The sequence below is a fragment of the Schistocerca serialis genome, chromosome 3 (assembly GCF_023864345.2).
Source record: "Schistocerca serialis cubense isolate TAMUIC-IGC-003099 chromosome 3, iqSchSeri2.2, whole genome shotgun sequence".
NCBI classification, from domain to species: domain Eukaryota; kingdom Metazoa; phylum Arthropoda; class Insecta; order Orthoptera; family Acrididae; genus Schistocerca; species Schistocerca serialis.
The window spans coordinates 995,809,341-995,833,804 of record NC_064640.1 but is presented as its reverse complement, the minus strand read 5'-3'; the positions used below and the strand labels follow the sequence as shown (position 1 = coordinate 995,833,804).

Genomic DNA, 24,464 nt, shown 5'->3' with positions numbered 1-24,464 from the left:
CTAGTATGAGCGTGCATTTACACTGGTTGATATGTATCACTGTGCGATAGCTTGGAAGATTTCACATTTTTATGTGCTGGTACACTTGCTCTTTTGGAATATGATAGGAAGAAAAGGCGGAGGAAGCGTAGATGGTGGCAGAGTGAGTTTCTCGCGAATTAACGCTAAAGGATGGCGCATATTTCAGAAATTATGTTAGGATGAGTATGGAGGATTTCCGCGGTTTGTTATCACTTGTGGCTCCTCTTGTGACCAAAACAACACAAACTTTCGGGAAGCGATTCCACCAGAGGATCAGTTGGCAGTAACACTCCGTTTTTTGGCCACTGGGGATTCCTCTTGAAACAAAGATTTCATTACAAAACATTTGCATTGTCGCGCGATTGCTAATGCCAAAGTCTCACACATGATTGTCGGCATCCGTTGTCAACATTATCACGCGAGGCCACTGGAATAATAGCAAAAAATTGATATACGTGCCAGATGCATGAAAAAATTATAGAATGTATTACATACTCTGAGATATATATATATATATATATATATATATATATATATATATATATATATATATATATATATATATATATATATATATATATATATATATAAACTTTTACCTTCACTTCTTGGCATAAAACTTGCACAATAGCCTCGCAAACATGAAGAATAATGTTGCATATGGCACTTTTTGAGGTTCTATGCAGATACATTAACGTCGAAACGATAGTCGGCACCTCCAAAACTCAAACAGCCGCCAAAGAGCCTGGTACTATGCATGCGCTAATCGTCAAAATAAGCGGCAGGCGACAAGACGACAGGAAATGATAGTACTGCGCATGCGCGAGTTCTTCAAATGTCGCTCATACATGTCGCGTATATGGCCAAAAAGCGATATACAAAATGTATACGCGACATGTATGAGCTCGAGGGTCCACATAAAAGTTCCGTGAATTTTTGTATGAGGTAATGTATCGTGACTTGTCAAATTGACATGTCGCTCATACATGTCGCGATACATGTATCCCAGTGTAAACGTACCTTTACACTTCCTGTTGACATTACACTTCCTGTTGAAATTACACTTCCTGTTGAAATTACACTTCCTGTTGACATTACACTTCCTGTTGACATTACACTTCCTGTTGACATTACACTTCCTGTTGACATTACACTTCCTGTTGACATTACACTTCCTGTTGACATTACACTTCCTGTTGACATTACACTTCCTGTTGACATTACACTTCCTGTTGACATTACACTTCAGTCATTTTATTCTGTGTGTTATGAAATGGTACTAAGATATTGTGGTATTACACTTACTTCTAAGAGTGATGTCCATAAATCATGTTGGAATGTGAGTTCTTTCATGTACTATGTTGTTAACATCAGTCACATACGTACCTTCTATAGAATACTACTAGTGAAATTTCGTATTTTCTTTTCACAGTTGTAAAATGACAGATTGTTCAGATGATGCTTTGTTTGCGAGTATATTATATCTTAGGTACTGAAATATTTTTTATTTAGCCCTCAGGGCTTAGCATTCATTGTGTATGGGCTTGGTGACCTCAGGCTTCCTGAGCTGTAGACTGGCGAATGCTGTCAATCCTCTGCCATTGTAAACTCTGGGTCTGCTTCAGCAACCACTGTGGTGCAGTGGTGGAATGAGTCACAGGGACTGGATAACTTGTCTTAACCGTGTGGATCATGAGAACAGTAAGTTGTGCTATGCGCTGAGATGCATGGCTGTTGAGGTGGAACGGTCATTAGCGGGTGGCCTCTGGGGACCTTAATTGTATAGGGCTTACTCAGGCAAGAGAGGCTCCGAGTGGACCCTTATTTCCCAGCTGCTTGTGAGACTGAGATGGAACTCTCGAAATTAAATTCAGTTCCCAGCATGATGGGTTTACCATCTGGGAATATTTGCACCCACTCATCCAAGTGAATGATAAGGCAAGGCATCCCGATAATCAAATAGTGTTCAGCAACAACGCTCAAGAAATTTTAAATCAAAATGTTTGTAGTGGTAAAGATCGAGGGGGCATTTGAGTGTGTCCCTCTTCTACATTCATAAAGGCTTAGAAGGGCTTGCTGGAACCTTAGTACATTTAGCAGTTATGTAATGGTTCCTTATTGGTTGAGATAAAAGGGTGAAGTAGGTGGTACTCCTTAGTAAATCAGAGAAATTGGGTAACAGACATAATTGTTCAGTTGGATATCTCCTTCAACTCAAGCAGGGGTGTGGTCACATACCATGATATTATGGGCATGGATGTAACAGAGCTAAAACATGAATGAATTGGCATCACAGGGGACGGTGGGTGTGGAGCAAAAGTCACGAAGGAATAATGGTGAAATTGAAGACCACCACCTTCATGCCCTAGGGCTGGGTTCCTGTGCCTTAGGGTTACCCCTTATGTACCTAACCATATGCAGGTATTCGTTGTGGAAAATTATGTGACAACAAAGTCGTTGAAACAGTATGTTCAGTTGTTTGCTGAGAAGTTTAAGGGTGTCAAAATCCCAGCAGAGAGTGCCTTGCAATGCATTGCCACAAAGTGGCCTTATATATTCCAAAACGTGCGCACGCACCAGAAAATGTGGCTGCAATTCAGCAGAAAATACTTTAGAATCCTGTCAAATCAACCCGATACCGAGTCTGGCATATCATGTTGATCATGCGGACGAATGCTCCACTTGGACCTGCACATAAATCCCTATCAAGTGTCTGTTGTCATGCATTAAAATCAGCAGCTGCTCCTCAGCACCTCCAGTTTTGAGATTGGCCGTTCACTGAGATAACAATGAGTGAGTGGCGTGGATGTGGATCTGTTCTTTATGTCTGATGAAGCATGGTTTCATCTGAGTGGTTATGTCCACCCACAGAATCACTGGTTCTGGATAGTGGAGAATCCACACAACTTCCACGGAACACCATTGCATGACTAGAAGGCTGGGGTTTAGTGTGCAGTGTCTGCATACCACATTATTGGTTCCATCTTCTTTCATCAGATGCTGACTTTGGCGTGTTTCATTGGCAACATTTTGAAGCTGTTTGTGGCAGCATTAACGGACGAGGAAAAGGCCAGCAGTTACTTCCAACAGGGTGGATCAACTGCTCATACAGTGGGCCACACCTTGGAGTACATTTACACAAGCTTCGTGCCTGACAGAGTTCTATAGCTGGCCACCCAGCTCATCTGATCTGTCAGTGTGCAATTACTTTGTGTGGGGAGCTCTTATGTGTAAGGTGTATCACAACAACACTCTGTCTTTCGAGAACATTTTGAATGAGATTTCAGCAATTGCATCAGTCCAACATCAATCTGCCTTCAGCAACTTGCTAACCAGGGTCCTAAAGTGCCAAGAAATGAATGGTGATCCTTTTAAACATCTGATACAGCCAGGTTAGTACTGTATTTCCTTTCTTCTGCAGTGTTTCTTTGTACACTGGAACTCTGTTCTCCGGTCCAAATTTATTTTCCCTATCTTGCCAGTGATTTGGCCCTACAATGCTGAGTTGTGGAGGTTAAGCGACCTGTGTGGTTTGTGGAAAGATAGCACATGACTCTGAGACCGATTGCCATTCTCCAACAATATTCATTATTTGCTCTGGGAGCCACCTAGTCTGGAGCCGAGGCTGCCCCGTTTTTGTTGAGGAATGCAAAATTCAGGAAATAACTGACAAGCAGAAGCAAAAAAAGAATGTAAGGTAACAAAACACTGCATTTGCCACCTGATGTGCTTTCTTCATGCAGAAACCTGTTCCCATAGTGGCTGCTTTGATGTGGAAGACATCTCCTGCACCATTATCAACCACCAGCACCTGTAGTTGCAGCTGTGTGTGCCAAAGCACAGAGAGTAAAGGCATAGCAATCCAGGCAGCTACAACAGAAGAGATGAGCAAGATTTTCGCAGAAAGCAATGAGAAGTCGCCCCCAAAAGCAGAGTGCCTCTCAGCGTCCCCTTTTCTCAGCATCCTCGAAGAGAAAGTGAGCGAGCGGACAAAGCGTCACAACATTTGGGTCAAAAAATTATTCCGGGCACATCCTGTCTTGTCTGACTAATGAGGACATAATAGTTCCAGGATTGCCACACGTTCTGGAAATCAGGGAATATCAGGGAACCCTAACGTATCAGGGGAATTTGAAAAACATTGGAAAATCTCATTTTTGTCTCAGTAGATGAAATAGTTCGTATACTGAGTTGTTAAGCATTGTCGCTGGTTGGGCGCAGCTGAGTACATGCGCCGCTTCCATACTCTTATTCTTACTCTTCTTCCCTTCCTACCACTGCCCTCAGCTTGTATTAGTGCTGTCACCACTTCTTGCCCTAACGTAGCAGCTGCCAACGAGAGGCAGGGAGATGTGAGGATTGGTTTGTTTGGATCTGATTCTCAGAAATTGTAGACATAGTGCCTGGAGACGGCAGTCAGCTGTGTGTGGGTTGTGTCTGAGTGATTGTGTGAATGTGCATGTGTTCTCATTTTCTGTGGCCAAAAATTTAGTTCTGAGTGTGTAATTGCCTTTTCTACATTCCTGTCTGTGGCTCAGCGATCATCTTTATGGTGAGTTGCTACCTATCTTCATTAGTATTGATTCTCAGAGTATTTGTGCAAGTTATCTGTTGCATGGATTCATCACTGCAGTCACATTTCATTAACATGCTGTCAGTAACGCATGAATAGTTGGCCACACAAGTGGATTTCCATGACGGGGCAAAACCGGAGGTCCTTACTGCAGGTATCTCTAATGGATCAGGCCTGCCGATCTGAAGCACATTGTTTCCAACTAATGTGCAGGCCCTGCCCGTCGAATTTGGTCTTACTGATCTGTCTTCAGGCTGGGTTTGTCTGTGTGTGGTGTAGTATGGTGGATTTCCGTGGTTTATCCACAGACCCAGGACTGCGTTGCTCCTCAACAGGCTTAAAGGGCATGGGCAATGGATTTCAGGAATTACAATGGTCTCGCTGCAAGTACATGGTACAGTGCAGTGTTTTATAAGCATTTTATTTATTCTAGTACATTTCGACATTTGAAAGTATTTATGTATTAGAAAATTTGGACAATAACAAGAAGAAACTAGTGGCAGTCACTGGCAGTTTGTATGTTATGTTCTCGTGTATTTCTCAAAAGAAAAATCACAAAGTACCTGTAAAATAAGACATACCACAGTGGTAATATCTGACAATAATGAATGTAGTAGAACCAATATTTTATTGGAGATCACCTACAGTGTTAGCTTACACAACTCTTCCTTGCCTCATACACTTCCTTGAAGAGGCCTGTTTTTTCTGAGGTTATTTCAGAAATGTCGAGAGGATCTCAAGGCAGAACTCAGGGCTGCCAATAGCAGCTGTAAAAGAGCAAGGGTATGTCATAACTCAGACAGCGGCTCAAGCATATAAGACGATTACGGGCAATTGTAGCAAAGATCCAGCTTCTTGCCACTATCTGGAGCCACAGGAGAGTGTTGGTTTCTGTTTCTGTCCCACAAACTGAGGAATACAACCAGCCCTTCTCTGTGGAAGTTGGATTCTGCATTGCAAGTAGTGCGTGATGTGGTGTCACCGCCAGACACCACACTTGCTAGGTGGTAGCTTAAATCGGCCGCGGTCCATTTAGTACATGTCGGACCCGCGTGTCGCCACTGTGTGATCGCAGACCTAGCGCCACCACAAGGCAGGTCTCGAGAGACGATATAGCACTCGCCCCAGTTGTACGAGGAGATTGCTAGCGACCATACGGACGAAGCCTTCCTCTCATTTGCCGAGAGCCAGTTAGAATAGCCTTCTGCTAAGTCCATGGCTACGACCTAGCAAGGTGCCATTAGCCTTACCTACTTTGAGAGTTATAGTATAAATGTCTCAAGAAGAATGCTGTAGTCATCAAATAATAAAGTTAAGTATAAAGCAGCTACGTACTTTTCTTGCTACCATTCAATAGTTATCCTGTTCCAGAATTGACGCCCGTCGGCGTGAGTGTGTACGCGTGCCTTTCTATCGGCTACCCGTCACTGTGGACTGGCTGCCTTGTCAGCCCACTTCACGTTATACTATCCCGGTCACAACCTAAGAATATACACCACATCCAAACACTCTGGAGGAAGTCCTCCTCCAGCTCTTTAATGAAATTTGGATGACTGGAGACTCCCCCATTTCGTGGAAAGAATATATTTTAATCCCCAATTTTAAAGATGGGGAAGTATTGGACTGATCCTGGTAGTTAAAGCATTAGTCCCCCAAGCTGCTTAGGAAAGATCCTGGAGTGTAAGATCAGCTGGAACCTAGTGGGTTCTTGAAACCAGGTCCCTACCAAGTTGCTCCCACTGCGGGTTCAGAAGGTATTACTCCACACTTGATAACCTGACCCTACTCAGTTTCCTCCGAAAGCAACATGTTATCAGTGTCATCTTAATTTGGAAAAGGCCTACGATACTACATATAGGCATATTTTGTTGCATTGGGTGTTCTGTGAATGTGTACCCACTTACATGCAGTCTTTCCTATCTGATAAATATTTTAGATGCAAGTATGGGAATGCCCTGTCTATTTTCAGCAGCAGAACAATGTCCCTCAAAGGAGTGTTAAGTATCATGGCAGTCGCCATTCCGATCAACAGTATTACGTCCATAGTATGGGTCTCCCGTACTCTGTTCCTTGTTCGTGGACAACTTTTCCATCATCTGTGCCTCCTCCAACCTTGCAACAGATACTCGGCAATTGCATTTGAAGTTCAGGCAGTTGGAGGTATGATGTAAACAACAGAGAGTTCAGAGTTTTCTTTGTAGAAAACTTTTCGTGTTGTTATCGATCGCTGCTGCTCTCTTTATTTTACTTGTTCTAAAACTGGAGGATACTGTTCTCACGTTTAAGAACAAGGAGAAATGTCTGGGCCCCACTTTTGATGACAATGTAATGGCTACCACACCTTTAAAAAGGTTAGTCAGATGCTTCAAACAGACTTAAATGCAATAGTCACAGGTTGGATGGTACAAGAAGTGCAGGACGCTCTTTCTCGTGCAGAGGCAGGACAGAGAGAATTTTTTGCTAGGTCCCAGAGCTGGGGAAATGAACTCGTTGATGAGGCTGCCAAGGAGGCTTGCTCCAGTCCACTACCAGTTCACTGTTCAGTCCCACTGCAGGCTGTCACCTCATTTGTGACCAAAAAGACTGTATAGTAGTAGTAGCAGTTGCAGTCCTTAACAGGGCTTAGAGTGGGACATTGCCCATTGACCCATGGCTTCCTCTTAAATCACAAGGAGTCACAAGTTTGTCATGGATGTGGGACACAGCTGTCTCTATAACACGTTTTCTTTTCCGAACTCTGCCCCATTTCCTAAACCTCCACAGTCCTTTTTCTTCACCCCTCTCTCTTGTGCCACAAGGAGCAGCCACTGGCTCTGAGGCCGGCCGCGGTGGTCCAGCGGTTCTACGCGCTCAGTCCGGAACCGCGCGACTGCTACAGTTGCAGGTTCGAATCCTACCTCGGGCATGGATGTGTGCGATGTCCTTAGGTTAGTTAGGTTTAAGTAGTTCTAAGTTCTAGGGGACTGATGACCACAGCTGTTAAGTCCCATAGTGCTCAGAGCCATTTGAACCATTTTTTGAACCACTGGCTCTGAAGGCTTGCATAATTTTAACCTTCTTTGTGTGTGTGTTCCCATGCTGTCACTTGTCAGATGATTTTCTGTCTCCAGTTGCATTATATTGTCAAAAGTTGATTATTTTTGTTCTTATATTTTAATTGTGTGATTTTTATATCGTGACATGAGGGCTGATTTGGTCATGACATGAGGGCTGATGTGGGTTCCCCACAGGACCTGTCCCCTATTTTAACTGGTAATGAGATGAATGTGATTATTAGAATTTTAAGTTATTTGTGATTTGCAGAACTCTTCCCAAAATCCTGGGCATGAGGTTTTGATTTGTCACTGAGTGACTGTCACCCATTATTTCTTAGTAGTCATTCAGCTGCAGTCGCCTGTCCCCTTTTAACCATGTCTCTACTGATATTTTAGCCTTGGTTTTATCTAGTTATTTTGCTATTAGTTATGTTGCTGTGTTTTGTCCAACTTTCATTCACGGCTTTTCTAATGCTCCCCTTATTGGTGTTGTCTTAATTTTTGTGTGAGAATACAACTTGGTTTTCTGATTTAATGTTTTTCACCACCCTTATCTGTATATCATTCATGTAAGGGTGGATAATGACATTGCTGTTTAGCACCATCACCCACAAATCATTATCCCTGATATTTTTTGCCAGAGATACTAATTTTGTCAAAACCATAAAGAAGCTGTCAGATTATGACCTTACGCAATCTGATTTGCCTTAAAAAATTAAATAATGTCAATGAAGCAAAGCTATGTCTGTCCCTATAGTTAGTGTCTGAGTAAAAATTTTAAGTTTTGCATAAAAATAAAAAATTGGTTTCGTGATTCGCTCGCGTGCGCGCCCACACACACACACACACACACACACACACACACACACACACACACACACACATATTCTCCACTATCCAGTATTTCTCAGTCAATTTTGAGGACACTATTAGGTAAGAAATATATATTTTTGCACCTTATAGCCACACATCACACCTTGATAACGAACTGGTTTTCTTTTAGTTATTGCCCATAGTTACTGTGACACTTCAGTGTAAAGTGCAACACCACATGTATTTTGAAAAGTTTGCAATGTGAAATGTAGTTGCTGGTCAGATCATGTTTGATGCATATTATGCCATACAGTACTCCATTTGAAATGTAGCTAGCATATAAAAATTGTTTATAACTGTGAGAGGACAGTCTTAAATGTTTCCATTCTTGGAAAGAAGATATATGTTGGAGCTTGTCAACTATGAGGCTGGCAGCCACACACCACATACGTGGCTGTTACTGCCTGCTATGCAGAGTGTGAAGCTGCCTTGTTTCTTTTCTTCTTATGCTGCCAACGCTAACTGAAACTGGAACTGTGAAACTTACTAAAATGAAGAGAGACTGGCAGTTTTCAGTTTATGATGTTGACTGTGTTTTTTTTCAGACTATGCTGCCTGGTTTCGGGAAACTTTGTGACGGGCCTTAATTCCTGTTACTTCTGAATAAGTAGCTGGACGATGCCAAGAACATGTTAGGATTTTCTATCTCCAAATCCAGCACTGTTTCTTTCCATTACTCCTCAAGCTGAATTACTTACCACTTTGCAAAATCAAACAGTTGTAGAAATACTATCGTAGCTTTGTTAATTTAGAACCATTATTGTATATGTATTACATTGAATAAAGTACCGTACTTGGTACCCTCAGGGATCAGCATTTGTTTTCTAGGCACAGGCTGGGCGACCCTGTGGGCTTGCCTACTTGAATTGCAAGGATGGTAAAAACCTTTATAAAAAAACTCTTAATGTCAAGGAGTGCTGTGCTCCAATAAGATGCATGGCTGTTGAGGTGGAATAGTCGTTAGCGAGCAACCTCTGGGAACTGGCCGCCACTCAGTTGTCTACGGCTTACCTAGGCACAGGGGCCTCTGTCTAGGTGGAATTTGATTTCCCTAGCTGCTTGCGGGACCGAGATGGAACCCTAGAAATTTACTACTCGTCCTTCCAGCAGAATGGGTGGGCCACTGGTAGGTACCAACACCTATTCTAACAAGAGTGCTCATGGAGCCACGACTCCAGACTTGGGGATTACAGTCTGTCAGTCTCTATGAAGAGAAAACATGCTGGTGGTCAGAACGTTTTTCTGGTAGTTACATGAAAAGGGGGCAGCTTTGAGAAAGTTTCACATTTCTACATCCAAAAAGGATTAGAGAGCATTGCTGGGACATAAAAATCTGTCAACACTTGCGGAATGGGACCGTATTGGTAGAAATGCCTAGTGTACAATAAGTGAAGAACATCCAGAAAGCACAATGCATCAGGGAGTATGCAATAGAAAGTGAACTGCACAGCGTGGTGAATTACATCGAAGGTGTTGTAACTTGAACGGATCTGGTGACAATCCCCAAGGAGAGCTGAGTGATCCCAGGAAGTCATTGTTTATGCGCAAAAAATAATGGTGTGGATGGTAATCTAGTGAAATCAGAATAGTTTACACTGACTTTCAACAACATGAAGCTTCAAGAGTATGTCAGGCAGTATTTCATTCTCTAGGTGTATGGCCTTATTTCCATAACCCAATGCTCTGTTTTAAATGATGCAATTCGGATCACTACTGCCAGTTGCAAAGAAGTCCCTTTCAGCAAAGGCAGAAAGGCTGTCCATGAAGAAGTCAGTTGGTCCTTTCCACTGAAGTGTGTAAATTGCTCTGGGCATGACCCTCTCTAGAGTAGGGACTGCAGAATCTTCCTTGAAGAAACAAGATATAAACAACAAAGTGCATTTCTTATGGTGAAGCCAAAAGATCTAAAAGGCCTTGCACCCACCCATATTCGCTGCCTCTTTTACTTTAGTTCCTACACAGCCAGTCGAGAAATCGCCCTGTGGGTCTGGGTGTATGAATAGGCCCAAGGTATTCCTGCCTGTCATAAGAGGCGACTAAAAGGAGTTTCACACTTCTCAGTTCTTCAAAATTTTCCCGAAGAGTGAGCCAATTGGGGAAGGGTGCCTCACAAGGTGCATTGTGTCCATCGTGCATGGAGATATTTCGCCCACTTTTTTGTTTTCGCATTTCAGTCCCACTCACGATCCACTCTTGGGTGAGGACACCTTCCAGTGTGCATTTTCCAACATGCACTGTGCAGTGTTGCTTTCTGCAGCGATGATGACCATGAACTTCTTTGCACCTGATATCCAGCACAGTAGCCTGTCCGTTGTGGTGGGGCTGCCATGTACCCTGTTGGTTGTAGCCCCCCTGACCACACAGGGATCACTTTGCTGATGCCTGAGATGTTAAGATACCCATCCCCCATGCCTGAGCCCATAAGATACCCATCCCCCTGGGGCATCAGGACTCCCGGCAATGGCCATCCTGCCAGGTGGCCTTTGTTGCGGTTGGCTGGTGCCCGTGTGGAGGACACCTGGTCAGAGGGGGTGGCATCAGGGCGAATGACACGAAATGAAGTGTAGTCCATCACCTCTTGCTGAGGGGTGGTCCAAAAATGAGATTTGTGTCAGTCTTGATCAAAACAGCATCCTCTGCCCAGTCACGGGCATTATTCACTTGTGACAAGCTGAAGGATATTTCTGTAACCATCATGCCCCATAAGAGCTTAAATATGGTCCAGGGTGTCATATTTCACAGTGACCTCCTTTTGCAGTCTGACGATGAGCTGCACACCAATTTCAAGCTGTGAGGTGTACATTTCGTCTGGCGTGTTCACTGAGGTCTGAGGGATAATCAGGTTGCCACAAGTGCCTTCATATTGGCCTTCGAGGGTGATACATTGCCCGAGAAGGTCAAGGTGATGGTTTACCACTGTGATGTAAAGCCCTATATCCCTCCCCTGGCGCGGTGCCTTAAGTGCTGGAAGTTTGGCCAAATGTCTTCCCGCTGTACTTCCAGTGTCACATGTCTAGATGGCGCATGCCCATTACATCCGAATACTCCATGTGCCCCGCCTCCCAGCTGTGGCAATTGCAAAGAGCACTATTCGCCTTGCTCGCCAGACTGCAGGATTCTCCAGAAAGAAAGGGAAATCATTGAGTAGAAGACCCAGAACTGACTGATTTACACTGAAGCTAAGGGAAAATTTGAAAACCTGCATCCTTTACGTATGACTTCATCTTAACGCCGCTGCTACAACAGTTCTGGATCCACCAGTTCTGCCAGCCCCAGTAACCTCTGTCTGAAGAATACACCTGCCCCCTTGTTGGTGATGGGAGATGTCTGTCCCCACTTCTATGCCGGAGAAGCGTAAGCTTTCTTCAGCTGCTCTTGCTAGAAAGGGGTCCCTTAGGTCACTCCCTTCCTAGGTTCCTACTGGTGGAAAAGATGACACGGAAACTACCTCACTGAATTTTCCTTGCCTTCCCAGTTTCATGATATCATCCTCAGTAGAACTGCGGCAGTTTTTTCCACCACGTGGCTGAGCTACGGCAACTGTTAAGCTTCACACCTGCTATCTGCGGTGCCCTCCAGGAAACCTGGTTTCCGGCAATGCCGACCCCTGCCCTCCGCATCTATAAGTGATGTTACAGGAACCGTAGCGACTGTAATGGAGTGTCGGGTGGAGTTTGCATTTATGTCCTAAACTCGGTGTGTAGTGACACTGTGCCCCTTCAATCCCCTCTTGAAGCTGTGGCTGTCAGAATAAGGATGACACAGGAAATAACTGTCTGCAATGTATATGTTCCTCCAGAAGGTGCAGTACCCCTGGATGTATTAGCTGCACTGATTGATCAGCTCCCTAAACCTTTCTTACTTTTGGGAGATTTTAACACCCATAACCCCTTGTGGCGTGGCACTGTGCTTACTGGTCGAGGCAGAGATGTTGAACCTGTACTGTCTCAGTTTGACCTCTGCCTCGTAAATACTGGGTCTGCCACACGGTAGTTACTCGGCCATTGATTTATCAATGTGCAGCCCAGGACTTTTCCCATCTATCCACAGGGGAGCACACGACGACCTGTGTAGTAGTGACCACTTCCCCATCTTCCTGTCACTGTCCCGGTGTTAGGCACCATGGACGCCTGCCCAGATCGGCTTTAAACGAGGCAGACTGGTAACATCGACATGATGGTTGAGCAGGTGACGACAAAAACTGTTTCTACAGAAGAAAACGTGATCCCTCGCTCTTTAGGGTGCCTCCGGAGTAAGGCAGTCCTTGGTGGTTGCCGGTAGTCGCTGAAGAAATTAAGGAGGGTGGGCAAGATCTACAGTGGGATAAGTGGCACCCTTCCCTGGAGTACCTCATAGCCTTTAAACGGCTACGTGCCCATGTCTGCCAGCTTATCAAAAGACTGAAACTGGAATGTTGGGGGAGATAAGTCTTGACCATTGGATGCCATATGTCACCTTCCCAAGTATCTGCAAAGATCAAACATTTTTTCGGGTACCAGACCCCCAACAGATGTTTCTGGTGTTACCACAAGTGGCATGTTATCTACTGACGCAAACGCGATTGCTGAGCACTTTGCTCAAGCCTCTGCATCAGAGAATTACACCCCCTCCCCCAGCCATTCGCACTCTCAAATGCCGACTGGAAGAGAAAGTCTTCTCATTCACTAAACCCCACAGTGAATCCTTTAATGCCCAATTTTCCAGAGTGGGAGCTCCTCAGTACCCTGGCACATTGCCCCGACACAGCTCCTGGACCAGATCGGATTCACAGTTAGATGATGAAACATCTCTCTTCTGACTACAGGCGACATCTCCTCGCCATCTTCGGCGGGAGTGCACCATCATTTTGGTGCTCAAACCTGGTAAAAACCCGCTTGATGTGGATAGCTCTTGGCCCATCAGCCTCACCAACGTCGTTTATAAGCTGCTGGAACGTATGGTATGTCGGTGGTTGGGTTGGGTGCTGGAGCCACGTGGCTTGCTGGCCCCATGTCAGGGTGGCTTCTACCAGGGTCGCTCTACCACTGATAATCCTGTGGCCATTGAGTCTGCCATCCGAACAGCCTTTCCCAGATGGAAACACCTGATTGCCGTCATTTTTGACTTGCATAAAGCATACGACACGACTTGGCGACGTCATATCCTTGTCACATTTTTTGAGTGGGGTCTCCAGGGACCACTCCAGATGTTTATTCAAAACTTCCTGTCACTCGGTATTTTCCGTTTACGAGTTGGTGACTCCCATAGTTCCATCCGTATCCAGGAGAGAGCTCAATACAGTGTATGTCTCTATTTTTAGTGGCCAGTAACTGTCTAGCAGCAGCTGTCGGGCCCTGCCCTCTGTCTCACCTTCTCTGTATGCAGATGACTTCTACATTTTGTACTGCTGCTCCAGTACTGTAGTTGCTGAGCAGTGCCTCCAGGGAGCCGTCCACAGTGCGCAGTCATGGGCTCTAGCCCACGGCTTCCAGTTTTCAGTGGCAAAGTCGTGTGTCATGCACTTCTGTCGGCATCGTACCGTTCACCTGGAACCCACACTTTACCTTAATGACGATCCACTCACTGTAGTGGAGACATATCAATTCCTAGGGCTGGTTTTCAATGCTCGATTGGCGTGGCTCCCTCATCTTCGTCAGCTTAAGCAGAAGTGCTGTCAGCACCTCAATGCCCTCCATTGCCTGACCAACACCAATTGGGGTGCAGATCGCTGTACGCTGCTGCAGCTCTACAGAGCCCTTGTCCAATCCCGAATTGACTATGGGAGTGTGATTTATGGTTCGGCAGCACCTTCGGTATTGCATTTACTCGATCCTGTGCACGACAGTGGGGTTCGATTAGAGACTCGAGTTTTTATGACAATTCTGGTGACCAGCGTACTGGTGGAAGCGTGTGTCCCTTCACTACAGATCAGACGTGCGCAACTGCTCGCCAGTTAAGCAGCACACATTCATAGTTCCCATGAGCATCTGAATTACCGTCTCCTTTTCCTGCGTGTGGCAGTCCATCTCCCACATTGGCGTCCCATATCGGGGCTAACAATTGTGGTTCGCGTGCGGTCCCTTCTCTCCAAACTGGAGTCCTTCCATTTACCACCTGTACTTGCTGTCCATTCATGTACCCCTCCATGGTGTACACCTAGGCTGCAGCTTCGTCTGGACCTTTTGAATGGCCCTAAGGACTCTTTTTAACCCCGCCGCTCTCACTTCCTCTAGATTCTTTACGTGTTCTGGGGCTCTGAAGCGGTTTACACCAATGGCTCAATGGCTGATGGTCACATAGGCTTTGCATATGTTCATGGAGGACATTGAGCAGCAATCCTTGCCAGTTGGCTGCAGTGTTTTCACTGCAGAGCTGGTGGCCATACCTTTTGCTCTTGAGTACATCCACTCATGCCCTGGGGAGTCATTTCTCCTTTGTGCTGACTCATAGAGCAGCCTACAAGCTATCGACCAGTGCTACCCTCGCCACTCTCTGGTAGCATCCATTCAGGAGGCCATCTATGCCCTGGAACAGTCCTGCCATTCTGTGGTGTTTGTGTGGACCCAGGACACGTTGGAGTCCCTGGCAACGAACTTGCCGACAGGCTGGCCAAACAGGGTGATGCGGAAACTGCTTCTGGAGATAGGCATCTCCGAAGCTGACCTCAATTCTGTCTTACACCGCAGGGTTTTCCAGCTTTGGGAGACGGAATGGCATAACAGTACGCACAACACACTGCATGTCATTAAGGAGACTATGAATGTGTGGAAGTCTTCCATGCAGGCCTCTCGCAGGGAATCAGTTGTCCTCTGCCAGCTCTGCATTGGCCATTTGTGGCTAATGCATGGTTACCTACTCTGTCACGAGGACCCACCTCAGTGTTGCTGTGGCTCCCAAATGACAGTCGTCCACCTCTTGCTGGACTGCCCACTTTCAGCCACTCTCCGGCAGGCATTTAACTTTCCCAGCACCCTGCCTTCGGTGTTGGGTGACAGTGCCTCCACAGCAGCTTTAGTTTTAAGTTTTATCCGTGAGAGTTGGTTTTATACTTCTATGTAAGTTTTAGCGCATGTCCTTTCGTCCCTCTGTGTCCTCTACCCTGGTGGTTTTAGGGTGAAGGTTTTAATGTGTTGCAGAGTGGCTGGCTTTCTCTTTTTATTCTTGTGTTTGGCCAGCCACTGTAATCTTCTTTCATGTTTTGCTATCTTCTGTTTCTAGCGTCTGTTGTTTTCTTGTCCTCTTTTGTTCCTTTTAGTGTCTGTTACCTTCCCTTCGTTCTTGTGGCTTTTCCTTTCTTTCCACTTTGTGTTATGTGTTTCGTCCATTTTATTCTCACACTTGTGGCATTGTTTTGTTAGGAACAAGGTACCAATAACCTCATAGTTTGGTCCTTTCTCCTGGCTTTAAACCAACTAACCTCTGCTGCCCTTACCATGGAATTGAAGGTCGTGTTACTGAAGGCCCCCTTGATCAGGAAGATGCAGAGGGCTGTTACTTGGAAGTGAAATGCTTTCTCCACCATCCCATCGAGTTGGAGAGCTGCCTCACGTGATTTACCTGGTTGATGTGTGTGTCAGTTTGAATGTAGGGGGGCCCTAATTAGCCTCCTCTCCCCAACATATACATTATCCAGTTTTTCCAATGTTTGAGAATGGAGGAGGAAAGACTGATTCATCTCATATCCTTAGCCTTGGTATGATCACTTCTCCCTGGCTTTGGAATGAAGACAATCTTCACTGCCCTCCAAGAACTGGGAATGATTCTTACTGCTAGGCTAACCCTGAATAACCTGCATAGAACTATTACAAAATTCTCTCCTGTCTGTTGCAGGAGTGCTGGAAAGATTCCATCTGGGCCAGGTGACTTGAAAGGTTGGAATGTTCCCACCACTCATTGGATTTTATTGAAGTCCACGCACTCCTTGGGTGATTCCCAGTCCTCTCTTGGAGTGCCTGAGAACCATTGTCTCTCCAGGATCACATTCTGGTCTGTGTTTTCCGGCAGAGCATATTGAGGAAAGTGACTTTTGAGGAGCAGTTCCAGTGTGTCATCTGCTGTCTTTGTATATTCACCATTCTCCTTCAACATACCCTGTGAATTGGTTGGTACTAAAGTGAGGATTCTGTGAAGTCTGGCTTGAGCAACCGTGCTCTGTACTTCCTCTCAGAATGCCTTCAGAATTCCTCCTTTGCGTGTCTAATTGCATGGTTGTAGTTGACAAGGGTCTCACGATATTTTGCCCATTGTCCTTTACATTTCGCAAGATTAAACAGCCTTTGTACCTGTTTTCTTTGTGTTTCCAATTTGTTGTTCCACCAAGGCACACTCCTATTTATGCACTTCTTGTGATTGTGCAGTTGTCCTGATATGACATCACTATGGCAGAGGTAACAGCCTCTGCTACTTCCTCAAACTCTACTGGATTCCTTATCGAGCTTTTAATTTCTGATAAGCTTTAGTCAAGGTCCCTTCTATATGTCTCCCTGTCTGTTTTCCTGGGATTCCTGTAGGTCATGGGCTGTCTGATTCCTATTTCAACCTTGAATTTAATGTACATATGGTCCAATGAGGATGGCTCTAATGCCTTGTGCTATTGTTTGACATAGCTGCCCATCATCATGGAACCGAAGGTTATGTCAGTTACTTCTTCCCTTCTGCTATTCGTGAATGTAGGTTCATTGCCCCCCTATTCAGGACATCAAAGTTGTTAGCTAAGGGAAATTCAAGAAGGTAATCACCTACTGTTGGTGTCCTTGCTGCCCCACAGTAGGTTGTGGGCATTGGCATCACATCCAACAAACAATTGGTCATCTTGCCGATGGCAAGCTTCTATCAATCTCCTCACCTCCAACGGAGGAGGAGAGCTGTCTTCACAAGGAAGGTATGCTGAGGCCAAAACAATTTCCTTCATGATACCTTCCTCACATTGCTGCATTCTGATGGTCAGTAGGTACCTGGGGCAGAAATCCATCATTGGCATGAAAGAAATTCCATTTCTTACATAAGTGCATGCTCTGGAGTTTCTTAGATTTCTAGTATAAATCAGCTTACCTCCAGTGCCACAGAGGCCAGATACGCCCCCTTTATATAAGTAGGGTTCTTGTATCAGGGCCATGTCCACTTCCTGCCTCCCCACGCAGCGGCTCAGGGCAGCAGAGGCCCATTTACTGTGCTGCAGATTAATCTGCTGCGCCTCCAGTCTCTGCCTTGCTGCCATCATTGCCTTAGAGGTCTTTGGTAACCCTGACGGCGACCTGCAAGAAACCTAAAAACAATTTCAGATCTTGCTCTCGCATCGCTCTCGCTGACATTCACCACTAGGGTTTGTCCTTCTGGTACAGCCCTCTGGTTGATTACTCTCCAGTCCTCTATTGAGACTTTTGGGTTCTGGACCCCTATTTTTTCAGTCTTAGAGGAGACATTCTTAAGCATCTTCGGTCCGCTGCAGTCTTGACCAGCAGCTTCGCATCCTCCCACGGGGATATCATGGGCACCTTATCCTCAAGCCATTCCACTGTGTACACCACCTCACAGACAAAAATGAGGGCACCTCAATCTAGATAGACCCTCCTGAACTTTGTTCCTGGGTCCCCCAATCTTTTCAGAGAGGACCAGCCATCTGCGAAAGTCACCTCCTGCTGCTAGGTGATGGCTACCAGTGCATAGCCTTCCTGGATAACTGCCATCTTAAAAACTGAGACTACAGTACTATAGGTCTATTCTTCCTATTGCTTGCCTTGGCTTTTTCTGGGCTTGCTTATCCAGGGAGGATGGAGTCTTAGATTCCTCCCTTATCCTCTTGCTGCCTGTCTCAGACGCTGTGGGGGTCTGTGTATTGGTCTTGTGTAGTTCGTGAATGAACTAGTTCGGAAGAGCACTCCCACAGGCGAACTACATAAACTAGTTTATGGATAACCTTGCTACTTAGTTCGTTCTCTCTTTTCCGAAGACCGACGGACAATAGCAAGACGGAGCGAGAGTCCGCAGTAGGCTTTAAAAAAATCACGTGGCTGATCCTACTGCTAGCAACCCTTCGGCGTCTTGTTCTAGTAGCAACAGTAATGGAAATAAGAGACTCTATATGGGACGAGTATGACCAAGAAATAGGAAAAATCACTAGACTAGATAACCAACTTGCTGCTGGTATTCGCGAACTCGATAAATACCTCAATGAAGAGTATTTAGATCGAAAAAAAAGATCCGCTTGAGTGGTGGCAAGAGCGTAGTCAGTTATATCCTCATGTATGTGCATATGTGTTAGAGATTTTGCATAGTAGCAACATCAGTGCCCTGCGAACGCGTTTTTTTGGCGATGGGACAAATCCTTAATGAACGAAGAACACTGTTATCAACAAACAAAGTTTCCAAATTAATGCTTTTACATAATAATATGTAAATTGTTGTAATATTTCACTTGAAAATTAGAAGACTGATTATTTAAAGAATGATAATGCAAAGCACAAAAAGTATGCTTTAGAATACGATCTCACTCAGGGGTCATAGTTATTTTTTGTGTGTCTAATTGTTTGGTAACAAATTGTAAGTGTTAGTGTTTCTTCTGTTAATGATAAAGTTATTATTGTTTGTGCCATATAGTACTTAAGCCTGTACCTAAATCAGAAATATTTTTTGTTGGTTATTTCCAAAACTTTAAAAAAAGTTGATTATTTATGAAAGTGTATTTTTTTTCTCACCAAAAAAACCGCATTTAGCATATTCTGTAATAAATATTCCTACAATGAACTAATAAATAAATATATTTTAAAATTAAAATGCTAAGAGTGCACTGTGTGTAAAGTAGTTGACTACCCCATTTTACCCATTTGTGTAAGTAACTTGTTTATTTGCTCTTTCGAAGTCTAATTACTCGACATAAAACTAATAATACAGGCATTGGCAACACTGGTCACTATTTAAAAGACTAGCATAATGAATAAGAGTGTGTGCAGTAGCGGTAGCAAAGCGAGCGAACTGTCTTTCTATATATCGAGATGGGAGCTAACTAACTAAAAGAGCGACCTAGTTTGCAACGGAACCGTGAACTAAACTGAACGTTCCCAGTCGTGAACTATTATGCACAAGACTACTGTGTATTCCTTTCAACCTGAGACAGTTTTTTCTTCGGTGTCTTTAGGCTCAAGCCTCTTTAATTCCCTTCGCTTGTCTTTGGGAAGCTATTCTTTCCCTTCTTTTTGTCTCTGTTCCCTGAGGAGTTTACTCCTCTGGGATCCAGACAAGGCTTTAATCTTGATCTGGTCAAGCTTCTCGGTTACAGTTCCCTTTTCTGTGTCAGGTCTAGACCCTGATTCAGTAGTGGGAATGCCTTCCATCGATCGTGACCCCAATGTTTGGGTGTCTGAGGTCTGTTTGTTTTAATTTACTTTCTTTAGTCATGTCCACCTTGGTGCCATGAGATTTGTCGATCTACACGGTCCGCATGATGAATACCCCGTGCGGTGTAAGCCTACTTACTCAGTGTGGTCGTCCCATATCCCTGAGGCTAGATTTGCGACACACCTTACGATGTGCCACACATCCCCTGGGCATAGATCGCATCACACTTTGGGTTGGGAAAAGGAATTGGATAAGGACTAGGAGTGGATAGGAGAGATGGGACATTGTGGGACACTGTCTGATCAGTCAGCTAAGGCCTTTCCTGCATAGTCCTCAGCTTCACGCAGATACGCAAGCTTCTCCACATGCGCGGACAGTGCTTTGTCAAGGTGGTGTCCCATGGGATATCCTTGTGCTAATGCCCAATTCTGTGTGAAGCATGGTGTCAGCAGGTATAGGAATCGGAAGTATATATTTCTTTGATGTTGTAACTTTTGTGCCAAACTGGAATTATCTAGCATTGTTAGATCACGTTGGATCATCAAATTTTTTTGCGGTTAGAATCATGGTCTTTCGTATGAGTACAGTTTGGAAAACTACTAGAACATAGGATTTTTTTCCCCAAGGCGGTTTTGCCTAAAATTTTATGGCTGAATATCGCTTATAAAATTCTGTTCACTATCATTCTTAAGAGAATGCATATAGTTGTACAAGATGGCCACATTTCATTCCTTTCAACAAAATATGGCCTGGCTCAGAGTTGCTAGAAATTCCTGCTCACTCTGGAGTCTAAATAAATGACTGTATCTTGGCCAGTACTGCTTTGATGAATGTTAAACTGCTCCAACGTTCATCAGGGACTTGTGCGAATGTTCACATGAAATTTCAACAAGATATGTGGCGGTAGTGCATGAAGGTGAGGTAATGTAAATGTCATGCGACTAGGGCGTCCCATTGGTTAGACCGTTGGACATGGAATACCCTTTATTCCATTTATTAGGAATAAGATTTTGTAGTAAAATTATACTACATACTTTGTGCAATGTTTTGTTGCACAAATTTTTTCCCTTCTTTTATTCTTAAGTAATAGAAAATTAAACTATTACCCTCATTGACAACTTATTAAATGTATGTGATATTAATTTGCAGCATATTAAATAATTAAAAAATTTATTTTCCTGTTATTCAACAGTTACTAGGTTACGAAAATCAGCCTGGTAGATACAAGGGTGATGTGGAGAATTTAGTAAAGCAAGAAAAGCAACTCATGGAGGATTATGAGAAAAAGGATGCTGCACTGAAGAAAGTGCTTTCAGGAATAAAAGAGGAGACAGAAGTTCTTTGTAAACAAAAGAATGAGTTGCAAACACAACTTGCAGAGCTGCAGAAAGTGGTGGACGAGAAGAAGTCACAGGTGAGTTTTAAAGTGATTCACATTTGTTAACAAATTTTCAATGAACCTGGGACATTGCCAGGGCAGTGTAGCTTGCGTGCCTCCATGCTACAAGTACTCGTACTTTCGTGCAGTCTTATTTGATGGATATCTGTGGGTAGGCCAGACAAATATGTGGTTCCTGAAGAGAGCTGGCACACTTTCCAGTTCTTGCAAAAGTACCGGTGTGGATAATTGATTGATCAGGTCTTGTAACATTAGCTGACATGACATTTCTATGTTGGTACAGTGAATGATTGAAAGCAAGGAAAAATTACAGCCATTACCTTTCCTGAGGACATGTACTCTATGGCTTAATGAACATATTCTCCTGAGTAAAATATTCTAGACCCCTCAGGGGCTCAGCATTCATTTGCTGAGTACGGGCTTGGCAACCCCGGGGTTACTGAGCTTGGGGACTGGTAAGCGCCACCATTCCTCTGTCACCGTAAGCTCTGGTCATAATTCAAAGACCACCATGTGGTGCAGCGGTGGAATGTTGTGTGTTTCGGAAAATGGGGGTCTTGGCTTCACCGCCTGGACTGCGAGGAAGGTACCCACCTCTCTCTCTCTCTCTCTCTCTCTCTCTCTCTCTCTTTTTCTCTCTCTCTCTCTCTCTTTCTCTCTTTCTATCTCTCTCTCTCTCTCTCTCTCTCTCTCTCTCTCTCTCTCTCTCTATATATATATATATATATATATATATATATATATAAACCCTCAACCTTGAGGTGTGCTACATGCTGAGGAAGTGAATGGCTGTTTAGGTGAAACAATCTTTAGTGAGCAGCTCTGGGACACCTACTGCACCCCAGTTGAATCAGGCATGCACGGCCTTGCCTGGGTCGACAGTTGTTTCCCTAGTGTCTCGTGGGATCCTTATGGAACTGTCTCATGAAACTACTACTCCTGATGGGATGGGTGTAATGCCACGCAACACCCACACCCACTCCTCAGAGAGAGCTCGTTTGGTCAGTCCTTCCGAAAAGAAGTCTCAAAGTAATAGTAACAGGGAATTAGTGTGCCATAACACTTTCATTGTAATCAAGCGAAATGGGTGAAGCTTTGAGAAGATATTCTCTTTCTATATTAACAAGGCATTGGAAGGTATTGCTGGGTCTCTGAAAAGTGTCAGACGACTGTAATGGAACGCTTTTGGTTGAAACTGCTATTTCCACCCAAATATCTTAAGTTTCTGGGATGTAAGGCCTTAGGTGACTACCAAATTGAGGCTGAATCGTGTAACAACATTAACTATAGTAAGGGCGTGGTGACCTGCTCCGATATAATGTAGATGGACCCTGTGGAGTTGCGTGAAGAGTGGAAGAATGTGGGCTTCATGGAGGTGTCGAATTATATGAGGAGAGTCAATGGCAAATTGGAAAAATCAGCAACGTTTATTCTAACATTTAGTGCTCTGGAATTACTGGAACATATCCTTGCCAGCTATATCCACCTTTAAAGGTTCACCCGTTTGTTCCTAACCCCATGCAATGATATAAATGTCAAAGATTTGGCCATACCGCTATGGGATGTAAGGGGAAGGCTACGTGTGGCAACTGTGGAGGCTCCACTCAAGAGTCGGGGACTTCTTGTACACTTTCTCCGAATTGTGTGAACTGCTCTGGGGATCACCCAGTGTGGGGCAGAAAGTGTGAGGTTTACAACGAGGAAAAGAAAATTCAAGAGTTGAAAGTACAGAGACGCCATACCCTATGGTGAAGCTGAAAAGGCTTACGAAGCCATGCAACCACCGGTTTTTGCAACTTGTTTTGCATCAGCTCTTAAAACACCAATAGCTAAGCGTGATGCCTTCACACAAACTCAGACCACAGATTCAAGTACGAGCACAAGCACTTGTCACTGTATCTATGGGGGAAACGCTCGACTTGCAACTGATGTCGCTGGGAAGCCATCAGCTGTAGTCTTACCACATTAGCCACATACCACTCCCCAACTTCAGAAGCCACCTAAGCCATACCAGCAACCCAGGCAGCCTCCTCCTCCGGTCAGTAAAGAAAAACATCCTTCTGAAAGTAGTTTTAAGTCCAAGAAAGCGGTAGGTAAGCTTTTGGTTCGGCAAGCGCTCTCCCTTTCAGATGGCGACTGCTCTTGAAGAGTCCGACTTCCAATCAGAGGAACTAGAAAACGCGGGACCGGCTTGTGTTCCCCCTGACCTCCCTGGTAAATCACTGCCTCTGAGGGAGAAAAGAAAGAACCACCATCGCTAACCGATGGCTTCCACAGGGACTTCTGTGTTGCAGTGGAATTTGGATGGATATCGCTCACATTTGGAAGAATTGCAGCTGCTGGTCCAGGATAAACCTTTCTGCATCTGCTTACAAGAAAAGCATTTTAAAGTCACAAACAAACCTACATTATGGGGCTACCACATATACAGGAAAGACGATACTACTGTAGGCAGGGCTAAAGCTGGAGTGGCTATTTTTCTTGATGACAGATACCACTCCTCTCCTGTCCCTCTTACCACGACCATCCAAGCAATTGTTGTGAAAGTTCTCTCACCATTTACTATCACAGTGTGTTCTTTGTACCTGCACCCCCATGATGCTTTGGATGCGGATGCAATGGCAGACCTCTTCTGAGCACTCCCGTGCCCATTCCTTCTTGTGGGGGGGACTTCAGTGCCCACAATGTGCTGTGGGGCTCGGCTACTACTTGCTCCAGGGGTCGGCTGATCAAATGACTCATCCATTCGGAGGATATCTGCCTTGTGAACGCGGGTCAGATGACTAACTTTTCCACAGCTACAGGGTCTTTTTCAGCTATTGATCTTCGATTTTGTTCCTCAGCTATTGCAGATACAGTTCATTAGAAAGTGGCTCCAGATTTACATTCTAGTGACCACTTCAAAGTGTGGATTCATCTGCCACCTAGGACAGTGACCAGCAGGAGACCACGTAGGTGGATGATACAAAGGGAAAATTGGTTACAGTACAGTCGACAGGCTATTTTTGAATGAAAGGATTGTGCACAAGAGGCGGTGGCCCATATCACTCATGAGATCCAAAGGACTGCCACAGAGTCCATCCCCAGGTCTAGTAACCACCTCGGACGACGGCCTGTACCTTGGTGGAATGACGATTGGCAATCAGGGCCAGACGGACAGCTCTTCAGAACTTCAAACGGTGCCCAACTACAGACAATCTTCAGGTCTGCGAGAGCACATGCAAGGCGGGTGATCAAAGAACGGAAGAGG

General features: G+C 44.7%; 1 protein-coding gene across 1 annotated transcript in view; it reads left to right on the top strand.

Moving 5' to 3' along the window:
* The window catches only part of LOC126471446 (structural maintenance of chromosomes protein 4-like), a 252,910-nt gene that overhangs the window by 95,087 nt on the left and 133,359 nt on the right, over positions 1-24,464 (top strand). The window contains exon 8 of the mRNA XM_050099628.1: positions 21,008-21,229. Coding sequence (XP_049955585.1) covers positions 21,008-21,229 — 222 coding nt within the window. The remainder of the gene's footprint in view (positions 1-21,007; positions 21,230-24,464) is intronic.